General features: G+C 43.7%; 1 protein-coding gene across 1 annotated transcript; it reads right to left on the reverse strand.

The window, feature by feature from the left end:
* Positions 1-564: 564 nt before the first annotated feature.
* On the reverse strand, positions 565-10,880 carry LOC128314993 (uncharacterized). The gene is made up of 4 exons (XM_053220290.1): positions 10,429-10,880; positions 6,688-6,810; positions 1,477-1,609; positions 565-702 (listed from the first exon to the last, which is right to left on the reverse strand). The coding sequence occupies exons 1-4, from the start codon at positions 10,878-10,880 to the stop codon at positions 565-567; spliced, it is 846 nt and encodes a 281-aa protein (XP_053076265.1).
* Positions 10,881-16,497: the final 5,617 nt, after the last annotated feature.

Here is a 16,497-nt window from a genome sequence, read left to right on the forward strand (position 1 = left end):
TTAGGTTTCTTAAGCTTTATCTATTAGTCCTTCTAATAAGTTTTTTTTTATAATCATTTAAAAAATTTTTGAGATCTTTGTCTGTTTTCTGATTGCTCCCTCTTAAAAGAATTCTGTTTTTGTTATACGGACACAATATCTTTTTAATCACTCTGAGGGTACTCAGATTTTTAAAAAGCTATTTTAAATGAATGATCTCACCCCTGGCATTAATAACTTTTTTTTTTTTTAATGCTCCTTCGTATGTGAGGTTATTCTTAGTTTTACATTTACGTTTATATTTGTAAATTAAAGACTTGATTGACTTTCCTGGGTTTGATCCACCATCACATATCCAGTGCTTCCAGCACAGGACCATTCCCTGAACAAAATGGTGATTAGGAGCCTTTGTGTACCACAGTCGGCTTTACTCACTGCTTACCTGACGTTAGGGTGAGGAGGTAAGAGCTGGCCTGCAGGCTAAGGCCCATCTTTCCAAGTGCTAGGAAGAGAAAGGATTTATCTATAACACTAAACTCATATTAGAAGCACAGGCTCATTTTAACGAATGCATAAGAATTTCCATTAATCTCCTGCAATAAGGCCCCCTGCTGCTGCCTGCTGTGTCCTTATTGAACCCATGCCCTGAGCTCTTTTCCACAAGGTCACTCTTGTTCCCATGGTGGTTCTAGCAGTGATCCTTAGTTCTGTTTCATCGATCACCTGCCTCCAAACATCTATCTCATTCTCTTCAGAGTTCTTCCTATTCTTTGTACACTTTTACAGCCTTTTTTTTTTCATTTTGCAAAATGAGCAGATGTGTGTTAAATTTTATCAATCAGACATTTTTTTTTTTTTTTTTGGGAGAGACAGAGGGAGAGAGAATCTTAAGCAGGCTCCATTCTCAGACCACTGCGGGGCATGATCCCACGACCCTGGGATCATGACCTAAGCTAAAATCAAGAGTTGGACGTGTAACTGACTGAGCCACCCAGCCACCTCCAATCAAACACATTTTTTAATATAAAATGCATAGACATATGGAGAAGGATTTAAAAGTATTTACCACAAAACTGTAAATAGAGATTATGTTTAAATGGTGAAATTATGGGTAATTTTATTTTTATCTGTACCTTCTAGGAAAAATACTACACACTATTAAATTTTAACATAAAATGCATAGATACATGGTACACACATATGTACACAGTACACACTATTATTTTTGTAGCAAATGTCATAAAAGCTAGTTCTAAGTGCTCATAATGGGAGTAAAGGGGACTTTCTGTTATCTTCTCAGAGAAGGCATCTTGCAAACACAGGAGACCTTTGGCATTTAAAGGAAAAGTGAGTCATGTTCAGAGACCGCTAAGAACCCTAGGTTTGAAAATACCACTAATTGAGAGATGGATGTGGATACGTTGCTTGACTGATATAAGCTATCAGGTTTGTTTTTATTACATGCTTCACATTTTCTCCACTGTCAATTAAACATACCAGGCCCCCTACAGATGTGCTCCCCATTGATAGCTGAAACCAAAACTGCCAGGAGTCTGCTGTGGGAATCACGCACGAGGGGTCAGGTAGGTCATGGCAATGACCGAAACGAACCAGGTGAGGCTGTGCCGATCTAGAGAGCACGTGCCGACCCAAAGTGGTCAGCCCTTACTCAGCTCTTGCTGAAGACTGGCTTCCAGTAAAAAATTTTCTTTATATTTAGGTTCAAATCACATACAGTTTGAGCCGTATGGCTTAATGAGTTCTACCATGCACTTCAGACTAATATGAATAGAACCTTTTTATTTGACAACATATTTATTTATTTATTTATTTATTTATTTATTTTGAGAGAGCGAGCGAGTGAGCAAGCTCACGAGCAGGGGAGGGGCAGAGAGAGAGAGGGAGAGAGAGAATCCCAATCAGCCTCCGCACTATCAGCAGAGAGTCCGATGTGGGGCCCAAACCCATGAACTGTGAGATCATACCTGAGCCAAAACCAAGAGTCAGATGCTCAACCGATTGAGCCACCCAGGCGCCCCAGTAATATATATGCATTTTTAGTTTTATTTATTTATTTTGAGAGACAGAAAGTGCATAAGCAAGGAAGGGCAGAGAGAGAAGGAGAGAGAGAGAGAGAAAAAAAAACCCAAGCAGGCTCTGTACTCGCAGTGAGGAGCTGATGCAGGGCTTGAGCTCATGACCTGAGCTAAACCAAGCATCAGACACTTAACTGACTGAGCCACCCATACTCCCCATGAATAGAGCCTTTTCGTCATCCAGAAATTTTCCTCGCACTCCTACCTAGTCAATCCCTGCGATACTTGTGAAATCACCACAGATTAGTTTGGCCTATTTTCCAACTCCATATAAATAGAATATCCAATTTTTAAGAGAACTTGAACCTACATCTTAACAAAGCTTTATCAAGTTTTAAATGTTAGAAAGCCAACACAAATATTTATAGAACAATGTGCACGCCCAACAAAACACGCAGGCTAAATTCAGCCTCCCAGCAGTGCAACCACTTCCTGCCTGGTCTACAGTCTAAACCACAATATATTTTGTATGAATTCATTGACTACTCTCATGATTGTTGGTTTTGGTACTACCTGGCAGTTTTTATTCATCAGCAACTAGTAGGTCGTTCTTTAAAAAGGAAGGAAAAGCCTTACCTGCAGGGTACCGAGCAAGAAGCAAGGAGAACGGGAGGCTGAATTCCATTCCACAGCCAGCCTTGGGGAGAAAGGGATCATGAAGGAAGGAATGGGTAGGGGCTGATTTGGTGAGGAAAGGAAAGCTGGAGAATACCCAGCGGGTGTAATAAAGAAGAAACAGATCACAGGGCTGCTGTGGGTTTCACTAAAGAGTAAAGCACCGCACCTTCAGATCACCCCGTAAGTATCCCATATGATCTTCAGCATTCTCCCACGCTCCTGCCCCACTACCGCTGCTTTCTGTGATTTCATTTCCTTCTACTCCCCACCTTGTCACTCTGCTCTGGCCACTCGGACCTCCCTGCTATCTTGTGTGCCAGGCACATCCCTGCTTCAAGGCCTTGATGCTGGCTAGGACGGTCCTGTCCTGGGGAGCTCAGAACTTTCTCCTTCGCCACCTTCAGGTCTGTGAGCAGCATCATTTTCTCAGGTGAAGCTTTTTCTCCTAACTACCCTATCTTTAAAGCTGCCCCACCAACTTCTCCACTACCTTCTTCCCAGCTTTATTTTTACCCACAGCATTCATCACCATCTGACCGACACTGTACCTTACTTCATTGTCTGTCTTCCCTTTTTCCTTCATGAGAATGAAAGCCACATGAGGACAGGTATGTAACAGGAATTCATTGGACATTTGTTGAATGAATGACTCAAGGAAGGAAGGAAGAAATAAAAATCCCTTCTAGTTTTGGAGATTGTTGTTAAAAGTGTTCAAGCAGGGACTAGTTAAGAAAATTTCATCATTTCTAATTATCTTGCGACATTTAATTGTTTTGAGGGAGTACGGATTTAAGAGCAAGATAAAGATAATCCTAAAGACCAGAACAACCCTAACAGTGCTAACTTCAAAAATTAGGTTTGTGTAGGGCACCTGGGTGGCTCAGTCGGTTAAACATCCGATTTGTGATTTCGGCTCAGGTCATGATCTCATGGTTCATAAGACTGAGTCCTGCATCAGGCTCTGAGCTGACCGTGCAGAGCCTGCTTGGGATTCTCTCTCTCCCTCTCTCTCTGCCTCTTCCCCACTTGTGCTCACTCTCTTTCCCTGTCAAAACCAATAAATAAAATCTAAAAATATAGGTTTGTGGGAGGAAAAATGCTTAAACATATAACTGGGCATTTGAGTCTAGTAATAATTTTTTACTTAAAGTTTTAACTTAAAGTTATGAGGACAAAACCCATCTTTTTCTAGTACATTTACTCCAATCTTTTTAAAGATTTTATTTTATTTATTTTTAAATGTTTACTTATTTTGAGAGAGAGGGAGAGAGCGAGAGAGAGAATCCCAAGCAGACCCTGTGCCATCAGCTCGGAGCCCCACATGGGGCTCGATCTCACAAACCCTGAGATCACGGCCTGAGCCAAAATCAAGAGTCAGATGCATAACCGACTGAGCCACCCAGGCACCCCTTAAGATTTTATTTTTAAGTAATCTCTACACCCAACATGGGGCGTGCACTCATAAACCTCGAGATCAAGAAGTCACATGCTGGGGCGCCTGGGTGGCTCAGTCGGTTAAGCGTCCGACTTCGGCTCAGGTCATGATCTCACAGTCCGTGGGTTCGAGCCCCGCGTCGGGCTCTGTGCTGACAGCTCGGAGCCTGGAGCCTGTTTCCGATTCTGTGTCTCCCTCTTTCTCTGACCCTCCCCTGTTCATGCTCTCTCTCTCTCTGTCTCAAAAATAAATAAAGGTTAAAAAAAAAAAAAAAAAGTCACATGCTCCACTAACTGAGCCAGTCGGGTGGCCCACATATACTCCTATCTTAAGTTACTTGAGAAGTAGGTGAAGAATAAGTTATAAAATAATGAAATAGCATGTTCCCATTACTAAATATTTGAGAATAATGATCAGCAATAAACATGTAAAAATGACTCTAATACTAGAAGTTTTTTGTTTTTTGTTTTTTCTTTTTAATGGCAGTGATGCAACCAGCTGTAGGTAGATGGAGAGGTGGGGGCCGAGCTGGTTCTGGAGGTCTGCATTCGATTTTTGACACCTGGTAAGGGCAGTTCTTCTACAACACAAAGGTAAAGAACTCTGGTGCTGGTAGCTTTCCACTCCAGAAAAAAAAATATATTCCCCAACTAAGACATTAGTTTGAATTAACTCAGGCCTTGGGATTGGCCAGTGATGGATTAGACCAAGTATGTCCAGGCTGCCAATTCACCTATGGAGGCACCCTTCTATCTACTGTGTTTGGAAGACAGCAGGGATCGTTCTGGAATCATGTGCCACAAGCTCATATTTTCCAACACATAGCAGTTGAAATACAATGATTTGCCTAAGTTTTAGAAAGCTTGAGAATAAACTTGGAGCCACTAGAAGTCCAATAGCAGAGAGAAAAGAAAGAAATTAAGTGTTGCTCCTTGCAATCTGTGGGCCTTCTTACCCTGTTCTATATTTCCTCTTTAATGCCTTTCCATCTTTTGCCAACTCATGTCCATTTCTCTTTCGCTGATCTGACAGTCACACGTACACACTGTATTTTTCTTCTTCTAGGTGTTTTGGGATGTGAAGCGCAAGAGGAGGAAACAAAGAGTAGGATAAATAGAAATAAATTTCATGGATTACAATTTAATGAGTTGCTCCTTTAACTCTAAGAATAATTTGCAAAGTGTGAACACCTACAGAACTGCCAATGTAATGGCAACAAGACTGGGTCCCACAAATGCTTAAGGTAAACAATATGCTCTTTTTTTCCTACCCCAGTTCTGGTAACTTGATAGTCTACAACTACCTGAGAAGGTGTGAGGATCGCTTTTTTATCTCAGTTTGGACACAGAAAGCTCACATTTCAGCAACGATCAAGGTCATCATCTTTATCCCTTGCTGACACTTTTCTCCCATACCCCTACAGTCACAGTCACCTCTAGGAAAAAATTACAATAGGCTACTGAACACTGGCATGGATATCCAGAGAAGAGAGATAATCGTCTCTGGGGACCTGTAGGCACAACTAATCATCTTGGATAGGCAGAGTTACACCTCGTTCAGTCCATCAGAATGTACCGGGTGCTAAGGACTCGCAAAGCATTGTGGGAACACTGACCTAGTGCCTAGGCACAGCACCTTCCCTCAATAGACTGAAATCGCCTGATGTGGACTGCTTCTTAGGAAGGCATGTTTAGGCTTGGTTACCACTGAGAGTATGTAATACCGGGACAGGCTGTGGATAAAAGGGATTTTAAGGGCCTGCTTTCTATCTTAAGGCAACCCAATCTTAGAATCAATTCTTGGCAATTATTTAATTCAGTGATTCTCAATCTTGACTGGACATTAGTGTTCCCTGGTAGGGGGTTGGGGGGACTTTTAAGAAAGAGAGGTATCTGGGCCTGACCCAGTCCAAACTGGCCTCTGGAACTGTCTTTCAAAAAGAATTGAAGGATTTCATGAAACTGGATCTATTCTCCAAAAGGGTGAACTTAAGTGAAATACAGTTTGGGAAGCACTAGAGAACTACATTTATCCATACTCAACTGAATCTCTGATCCAGTATTTGTGTGTATGTGTATGTATAAACTCTCCCTGTGATTCAAATGCATAGAATTATACCTTAGTAGTTGAGAATCACTGATCCTATATGACACAGAAAAAAATTAATGTCCGAAGAATTTCATTTACTTGTTAACTTGCCCAAGATCACACACCTAGTTAAGAGCAGAGCCTGGATTAAAACCATGATCTCCACCAATGTACTCAGCCAATTAAGGTCTATCCAGGCATTCCAGGGTTGTGACCAACCACCCAGCTGTCACTCAAGAATAAGGGAGGTCAAGGCTGCTGAATTCCTATCTAAGGATCAGTTAGGCCAGTCCTGATCCAAGTTAAAAGGACAGAGTAAGCAGTGCTGGTCCTGGCATTATCTCTCTTAGTTACCCTTTCTTCCAAATAGTGGTGTACAATTCAGGCCTCTGGAAATGTTACGAAGTCCTGTACTCCACGTAAAATGACCCACTTTCCCATTTTACTAGTTCCAGGTAGCCCTCTACCTACCCAAATCCAACGTGCAGCGGGAAGGGCAGGGGCAGGGTCCCCAGATGAGAGGTCTGGTGCAGTTCAATGAAACCTTGGTTAGTAGGGCTGCGAGCTGGAGAAGGGAGAGCTCGCTCCTCGGCCCTAGGACAGAAGAAAGGAAAGTTAATCCAGCAGTTGCTGGTTTGTTCTTTGAAAGAAATTATATCCAAAATGTTTCTTAATGCCGTCCATTACATTCCTGATACCAGCCAACTCTCTCTCAAGACGCAACTCCTGCTATCACAGTGGTTTATACTGAATATGGTAATTATGCAATGCAAACACACACACACACACACACACACACACATCTCCTTCCTAAAGGCGAACACTAGTATGTGTGTGTGAGAGAGCAAGTTCAAACTTTGAACTCAACCATTCCCATCCTCATCAATTCATGTTTACAAAAGTTGGTATGTGAGAATCTTCCCTGGATGGGGGCATCAGTACCGGGAGAAAAATTTCAGAAGTACTTTCCTTGAGACGAATGAGAAAAAAACTTTAAAAAATGAGACTCATAACGTTCAAGATAAAAGCTGATGTTGATCAACTAAAAAATTAAGAGGACTACTCTGTCTTTAGTCTTTTATAAATAATACAATTATTACTTCCTACTTTCAGAACACTTACTCAAAAAGGCCAGGTATTTATTCCATTCCAAAGTAAATTAAATTATACCCACTCAGTTTGTGGACTGACCCCTATCCTTGGTTCATTTCCATCCCCCTCTGCCTACCCTCTAATTCAGTGCCCCTATTCTAACATGAGGGCTTATTCCTCTGAAATACATGCAACGTTTTGAATGGCGTGTGTTTTTTCTGGGATACAGTCCTTAGTTTTGGCCAGATTTTTAAAAAGACCTGTTTCCCCCCCAAAGTCCTCCTGAGAATACAGTTGTTTACAAGGGTGAAGATGAAGAAAAGATGATACAGTTGATGACTTCTGGTCTCTACAATGAAAGATTTTATGAAACTGGCCTCTGGAACGGTCTTTCAAAAAGAAGAATTGAAGGATTTCATGAAATTGGATCTATTCTCCAAAAGTATGAACTTAAGTGAAATACAGTTTGGGAAGCACCAGAGAACTATATTTATCCATACTGACTTTGTCTTCTTTGGTACACAATTTCACTAGTTTGAAACCAAAGGAAAGGAAAATCATCATCTCCTCATTTCTGTCGTTGGTTGTAAGTTTATTAACTCAATGATAATGCAAACACTAGGGGAAAATGGACATATCTTCTTAGTTATATTTCCTGGAAAATCTTCTATTTGAAATTGATACATTAACTTATTTCCTTCCTGCATTTATTCAATAAATTAATTGATTTTTATTTTCTTCCTGCAATGGTAGAAAAACTACAAAATCATTGGGCTATCGGGGGACAAATACAGCATTTAGAATAAGATGAAGGGCACCTGGGTGGCTCAGTCGGTTAAGGGTCCCACTTTGGCTCAAGTCACCATCAGAGCCTGGAGCCTGTTCTGCATTCTGTGTCTCCGTCTCTCTCTGCCCCCTCCCTCTCTCTCAAAAATAAACATTAAAAAAAATCAAAAAAAGAGAATAAGATGAAAACTCAACCGGTTTTCCTAGGTTTCAAGATATACTATAAAGCTGTAGGGATCAAAACAGTGTGGTACTGGCACAAAAACAGACACATAGATCAATGGAACACAGTAGAGAGCCCAGAAATAAACCTACGCTTATGTGGCCAACCTACAACAGAGAAGGCAAGAACGTACAAAGGGAAAAGACAGTCTCTTCAACAAATGGTGTTGGGAAAACTACATGCAAAAGAATGAAACTGGAGCATGCGTGACACCACACACAATACACTCAAAATCGGTCAAAGACCTCAATGTGAGACCTGAAACTATAAAACTCCTAGAAGAAAACACAGGCAGTCATCTCTCTGACATCAGCCTTAGAAAACTCAGCTGGTTTTGATTTAAATTGAATAGGCACCCCAAACCTGCATCTACACCTGCCAAGTCAGCCCACTGTTGTTGCTGGGGCTTTCACTGGAAAATTCCTCTATCTTCCATTCTTCTGCAGCTCTTAGCAAAGTGCCTCCTACAGGGAAGAAGTCACTTGCTGGATTGAGTCAATTCTTTGGTATCGCTCATAAATTAATGAGGAACTTGTAACTCTGTATAGTTTCAGAGTAGTTAAAGTGAGAAAAAAAAAGAAATGCTACGTAATAGGACTGGGGCTTCAGGTGTTACCTAACAGACCAGAATGCTTTCCAGCAGGGCACTTAAGGTATCAGCCATAGCAACCTTACCTACGAATTCCTCACGCTAAGCTTTTTTCTCATGCAAATTAGTTTGAAGGTCTCTCTCCAGCCTCTGGTCTCCCACCTGAAAGTCTTCGGATACAAAGAAATACTACAGTCATTAGAAGGATTGCCTAGCAAAACCTTATTCCAAATTTCATTTCAAAGAGGCTTGCTCTTCCTATTTCGTACTCCAACTTGCCCTTTTATTTCCAAGTTTACCTTAGACTACACATTTTATAGCTAATACATTCAGTTCTCAGATAAGAAAAAGCTGAATCCCCGTGTCCCCCCTACACCAAACTGTCATTTTTGTTAAGTTTTCATTCGTGATTTAACAACTCTAGACCCCAGGCTGATAACACAGTTGTCACGGTGAGGAAAAGAATCTTTGCCAGCTCCGTTCAGAGCGGGCAGACCCTGGCGAGCTCTACCTCCACCGACAAGGCCCTGCACGCTTCCCCCCCCCGCCTGGCCCGGGCAGCTCATTCCGTGAGGCAGTCACTTGCAGTAAACCGATTTCCTGATCGACGGTCTTTCCTAAATAGAAGGCAGGAGTCTGAAGGGACCGAAATATCAGGCCCGCTGTTATGGCAGTGCGCCCACCACGGTAGGTGTTCAGGAGCGAGTTTTAGGCAGGAGGCCACCACTACCAAATTTTAGAGCAGTAGGGCTCATTCCTTCAACGGAGCTGCGGAGAGGGGCCAGGCTTTGCCGGGTGCTGAAGGGAGGCCCGGCCCCCCGAAACCCCAGCTCCGCTCGCAGGGCACCCGGGCGGCCGAACGGGGCAGCTCCCACCGCGCCTCACCGCAGACGGCGCCGGGTCTCCGGCGAGAAGGCGAAAGGAAACACTGAGATTTAAAAACCGACGGGGACACAAACAGGCTAGACCCGACAAGTTGTCTTGACGCTGGCTTCGGCGGGGCTGAGAGTGTGTGGGGAGCAATGGGAGCGCGCTCGGGAAGGTGTGAAGAGCCAAGGGTTGGGCTACAACCAAAGGGACGCAAATGTCTAGGAAGAAGCCTGTGCTGCCGAGGCAGCGCGGGAAGATTCAGGGAGACGTTTGCAAAGGAAAGCGCGTCTTCACATTTTATGCTGTCAGGGCTTGGAGACCGCCAAGGTGTGGGCAAGTCTCATTTGATGTCTGCTAGTTTCAGGAAGCAGTGAGAGCCAAAAAGACACAGAGAGGCAAGCCGGAGAGACAGCGGAGACTACGGCCAGCGGGGCGGCGACACCGAGAGCCCCAGCGGGGGTCGGCCTGTGGCTCTGCCGTCAGCGCTCTGTGCGCTCCCGCGCCTCTCCTCCACCCCCGCGGCCGAGCGCCCGGACCCTGCGCCCTCCCTTCCTGGTCCCGCACCGGAGCGCCCGGACCCCCGCACCGCAGTGCCCGGACCCCGCGCCCGCCGCCTCTCCTTCCGGCCCCGCGCCCGCTCGCGCGCACTCACCGGCTGGCGCTGCCCCGCGCTGCCCAGGGCCGAGCCGCCGCCCCGCCGCGCTCCGGAGCCGCTGCTGCCTGGACGCCGTGCCGCTGCTTCCCCGCGCGGCTCTCGGAGGGAGGTGCCGCCCCGCTGTGCGGCCGCGGCGCCCGGCGCGCAGCCCGCAACCCGAGCCCGCCCCGCCCCACCCCGCCCCGTGCGGTCCTCCGCCGGGGGGACCCCGCGAGTTCGGGGGCTCCTCTCAAACGTCTAGAACTTTTGGGGCGCGCTTGGCGATGAATGCCCTGCTCAACCGGCCCACAAAAGTTACAGAACTGACACCCCCCCGGAACTGACACCCCACTTTCCCGTCCCACTGCCCACGAGCTCCTCAAGAGGGGATTCATGTAGCTTAGAGTTAGGATAAGAGACAAAATCCAAGGGTCGAGGCTGAAGTAAGCACCCATATAATATTCAAACATTGCTTATTATTTTTTAAATGAAAACATCCTAACATATAGCCTCAAATACAACAATTATGGAGACTCAGGCTGACAGGGAACATTGAAATGCAGAATGACCATCTTTTTTTTAAAAAAACTGCTTTGGTGAGCTGCCTTCGATTAACACTTTATTTGCAAATACTGACTGGTGCAACAAGGCCCTGCGTGACAGATTCTTAGGAATTCGAGGTAGAATTTACAAAACACCTTTTACTTTATTTTTTTTAAAACATGTATTCATTTATGAGAGACAGAGAGCACGAACAGGGTAGGGGCAGAGAGAGAGGGAGACACAGAATCGAAGCAGGCTCCAGGCTCCGAGCTGTCAGCACAGAGCCCGATGCGGGGCTCGAATTCACAATCTGTGAGATCATGACCTGAGCTTAACCGACTGAACCACCCAGGCGCCCCAACAAAACACCGTCTAAAAAATAAAGCAAAAAAAAAACAAAAAACAAAAACACAAAAAACAAACAAACAAACAAACCCCCCCCATGCTATTTAGTTTTTTTTAATGTTTATTTTTGAGAGAGAGAGACAGAGTGCCAGCAGGGGAGGGGCAGAGAGAGAGGGGGACACAGAATCCGAAGCAGCTCCAGGCTCCAACCTGGCAGCACAGAGCCTGATATGGGGCTCAAACCCACTACCCACTAATCGTGAGATCATGACCTGAGCAGAAGTCCGACACTTAACCGACTGCCACCCAGCTGCCCCAAAAACAGGCTATTTAGATGAAAGGAATATACATGGGCGGAAAACGTAGAATGGATACGAAGAAGGAAGGGAGTGAAAGAGGAATAGAAGAAGGAAGGAACAGAGGGAGGGGGGAAGAAAGGAGGGAAAGTGTTTAGTTTCTAACAACTAAGATGCCAGAGAGCACCACAGCCCGAGTGCCTAATCCTAGAAGGGGAGAGATAGAAATGATTTCCATATAAAAAGATTCCTCTGGTTTTATGTCATAGCAAGGGTTACAGTTGGTTCACCAGGGTCATTTCTGCAGCTGCACGGTGTGGTGACACAAGTGATGGGCTAGCTATCTGGCAACCAGTCTGAAAAGATGAAAAGTGTGCCTGGGGACACCACTGGTGTCTGACAGCCAGAAGCCACCTCCAGAGCAGAGGCCAGGCATCCCCCTTAGAGGACTGATGCTGTCCTTCAGGCATCTGGGGAAGAACTGGAAATGTCCTCTCTACTCCACGTGAGGGCGCTGTCTCCAAGGGCACCAGAGTCCTGTGCTGAGGAATCACTGATATCTGGGCATATGTGGAAAACCAATTTTGCTTTTCTTCAGGCTTTGAATATCTCTGAATAAATCCTAACAGAATGACATACTAAGGAGGAACTGGGTTCCTGTGACATGCATTTCTGGCGTTACACATTTGACACTTGGCCATTGCCATTGTATGAGATTACCTGGTCACATGCGTGTCTGCGAGCCCAGTACTTCAACTAGAAGGCAGATATGAATCACCAGGGGATCTTGTTAAAAAGGCAGGTTTTTTTCAACTTTTAAAAGTATTTATTTTCTACTTTAAGAATTTTGGCAAATTTCATTTATAGTAGTCTTACCAATTAGCTTTTTAAAAAAAAAAACTTCTCAAGTTACAAGTTAACATACAGTGTAGTCTTGGTTTCAGGAGTAGCACCTAGTGACTCATCTCTTGATGTGACACCCAGTGCTCATCTCATTTACCTCACCTCCCCATACCCCCACCCTCCACCCCCATCAACCCTCAGTTTGTTCTCTGTATTGGAGAGTCTCTTAGGGTTTGCCTCCCTGTTTTTATCTTCTTTTTCCTTCCCTTCCCCTATGATCCTCTGTTAAGCTTCTCAAATTCCACCTATGAGTGAAATCACGTGATATCCGTCTTCTCTGATTGACTTAAGAATGCAGATTCTAATTCAGTAGGTCTGGAATGGGGTGAGATACACCTTACTAGGGGCTGACATAAGCCCCTAGGTGGTGCTGATGTACTTTTGGAAATAGCACCGGGTGTCTGCTATAACAATTGTATCAGAACACTGATTAACACTTGTCCAGTGTTTATAAAGGCTAGGCGCTGTTCTAAGCACTTTCTGGATATTAACTCCTGTCATAACAACTTTGCCAGTTAGATGCTGCTCATTTCTAGTTTAGAGATGAGTTTACTTTCAGTTTTATCTCCCCCACCCCCCCTTTTCCATCCTTGGTGGCGATTTAAGCTTTTGAACTTGCAGATCATTAACATGACCCCTAAAGAGAGAGCCACACAATCGGTAAACTGAGAGAAGTGTCTTCCCTCCTTTGTGCCACCCGTTCCCTCCAATCTCCTGGGAGTAATCAACTTCATGTTTTCCTGGCTTATCCTTTCCGTGTTTCTCATGTAAAACTGACCCATATATATGTGTGTGTTCCTGCCTTCGCTTCTTTCTTACACAAATGGCAGTTGTATATGCTCTTTTGTATTTAGCTTTGTTCACTTCACAATATCTTATGGAAGTCACTCCGCATCACTTCACAGAGCTATTCTTCATCCTTTTTCACAGCCACATAGTAGTCTATTGTGTGTACGCACCACGCTGTTCAAACAATCACCTATGTTAGGGCATTTATTACTTTGCAATATTTTGCAGTCACAAATGATGTTGTAATGAAGAACCTTGTGCATATACATTTTCATATATATTTTTGCAGCTCTATCTTCAGAGTAAATTCTTAGAAGTGGGGTCATTGTGCCCTGGGTCAAATAGGTAAATGCACGTGTGGTTTTCTGAACTATTGCCATTGTCCTCTCCTTGCGGGTTATGTCAGTTTGCATTCCCACCAGCAATGTATGAGAAACCTTGTGTTCCAAAGTCTTTCCAAGCTTGCATTGTCAAGCTAACGAATTTTGCCATTTTGATAGGTGAGAAATGGTATCTCAGCGAGATTTCTTTACAATTTTTCTTGTAATGAGTGAAGCTGAACATCTTTTCATATGTTTAATAGTAGGGATATTAGTTCTTTATCTGTGATGTATGTTACAGATATATTCTCTCAATTTCTCATTTGTATTTTGACTTGAAAGCATTGCATTTGTTGATAGGAAGAACTGTGATAACTTTACAAGCTATATATCATATGCTATACATGTCCTAAATGTATTTAATTCCCACAGTAGTTTCATAAGTAGGTATTATTTCTCTCATATCACAGATGAACAGACTAATATTAAGTGACTTGCCCAGTGACATAAGGCTAATAAAGAGTTTAATATATTTAGAAGTACTTATGCACTCATTTATTTTAACAATGGTCAGTTTTTTAAAAATAGTTTTTAAAATGTTTTTTATATTTGAGAGAGAGAAAGAGAGAGAGAGTGCGAGCAGGGGAGGAGGAGAGACAGAATTGGAAGCAGGCTCCAGGTCCTGAGCTGGTCAGGTCAGCACAGCTGACCATTGCGGGGCTTGAACTCATGAGCCGTGAGATCATGACCTGAAGTTGGATCTTTAACTGATGAGTCACCCAGGCGCTCCAACAATGGTCAGTTTTTAAACACTCTGAGGCAGATAATGAGAATACAATGGTAAAGTGCTCTCATGGAATTTATAGGCTAATGAGGGGGGAAGACAGAGTTTGGTTAATCACATTCATAATAGTATAACTGCAAACTTGGATAAATGCTCTCAAGGCAAACACAACGAAATCCAGATGTATAAACACATTTAATTAAATACAAAAAACCAATTCAGATCGGGATAGAGTGGAGCGTCAACAAAAAGAGGCGGAGGTGACATGGAGAGGGGCCTGTATGCGCAACAGCCCTGTGCCTGCAAGCAGCAAGGCACATGGGGGCACAGAAGGGGGCTGGAGGGGGCCACGTGGGTGGGGCGCACAGAGTAGGGAGGCATAAAATGAAGCTGGAGGGAAAGGCAGGGCCAGATCACAGAAGCCCTCGTGGGTCGTATTATGAATTTTGGTTCTGTTCCAAGAGTCGGGTGAGCTCTTTGAGGAGTTGTGAGCAGGAGGTGTCGTGAACATATCTGCATGTTGAAAAGATCAATCTAGTGGCTGTTTGAAGAATGGATTGTGAAGGACCAGAGTGGATGCAGAGGAGAACCAGAGGTGGGCTATTGTAGCAATTCAAGTAGAAGAGGCAGAGTCCGTGAAGACTCGAACAACACCAACAGAACAGTAAGAGGAAGCAGTAAGAAGACGGAAAGGGCAAGACCATCGCTAGATTTTATAAGAATTAGAGAGATTATCGCCTCTCTGGAGTCTTGTGTTTTCTAGCAGCATCAGCGAAACAGTGGCAGTCTCACCTGGGAGCTAGTGAGGAGCAGGGTAAAGCCTCAGGCTCTTCACTGTTCCTGCCAGTGAGTTTTCAAAGGAGGCAAGAAGAGATTGAACTCAGAGCAGCATGGGACAATTTGTATTAGATTGAGAATGGAAGAATTGTTGAGATTTTTCTCTTCATCAGCAGTTTTTATCCACTTAATTATGATGTGCAGTGGAGTGGTTTTCTCTGTGTTTATTCTGCTTGAAGTTTGCTGAGCCTTTGGGATCTATGGTTTATAGATTTCATCAAATTTAGAACAATTTTAGTTATTAGTTCTTCATATCGATAGAGAGTTCATCTCTGTGTAAAGTTGCCCGGTTTCTGTACCTTAATGTATGAGATGACATCTTGGTGTTTCTGATCTTTTCTGGATGAAGTCTGGCAGTTCCAGATCATGTTTATGATATTTCTCAGCTTTTAAAAATTTGTACGTTTGTAACGTGTTGTGATTTATTTTCCTTTTCTAAATAAATATTCACATTGGTACCTAATTTTGCATTTCAAATTTTGAGTTCTTTTTTCTTAAAGGAGTCCACCAAATTGTGAGCCTTAGGCCTACAAAACCTGCCCTGCTCGGGTCACAAGCAGCATGGAGGTAATAAGGCCTTGAGAAGAAAGTGCCATCCAAAGAATGGGCATAATATATACATGTAATTGCTTATTTCTGGCTTAGACAGTCCCTGTCTCTTTCAGCTGAGAATGAGGTCTATTTTCTTGAATATAAAGGCTCACTTACCAAGGCAGTAAAAGGCAAGACCAGGAAGATATGCCACTGTAGGTACTTAAAATACCAAATACTGAGCATCTGTATGAACTCAGGGTTTGAAACAGGTCCAGCAGACTAATCTGTAGGTCCAGTTTTACAGGCTGTCTGACCTATCAAAGTGGAAGACTTTAATGGCATTTTTGCCAAAATATCTACCTCAATCACCTAAACAAAGGCCTGAAATTTCACCATTAAAACACTCATTCTTTTGGATCTTGAAGCATTTCTGGAAGTTTAACACTACTTATTAAATTATAAATCCCAGGGCGCCTGGGTGGCTCAGTCAGTTAAGTGATCCGACTTTGGCTCAAGTCATGACCTCATGGTTCATGGGTTTGAGTCCCATGTCAGGCTCTGTGTGGACAGCTCAGAGCCTGGAGCCTGCTGCAGATTCTGTGTCTCCCTCTCTCTCTGCTCCTCTCCTACTCATGGTCTGTCTGTCCCTCTCTCAAAAGTAAATAAACATTAAAAAAATAAATAAATAAAATACACATCCCTTGGGGAAAGTTATAGTTTAGTCTATAGTAACAAT

Source organism: Acinonyx jubatus, chromosome A2, assembly GCF_027475565.1.
Source record: "Acinonyx jubatus isolate Ajub_Pintada_27869175 chromosome A2, VMU_Ajub_asm_v1.0, whole genome shotgun sequence".
Lineage (NCBI taxonomy): Eukaryota > Metazoa > Chordata > Mammalia > Carnivora > Felidae > Acinonyx > Acinonyx jubatus.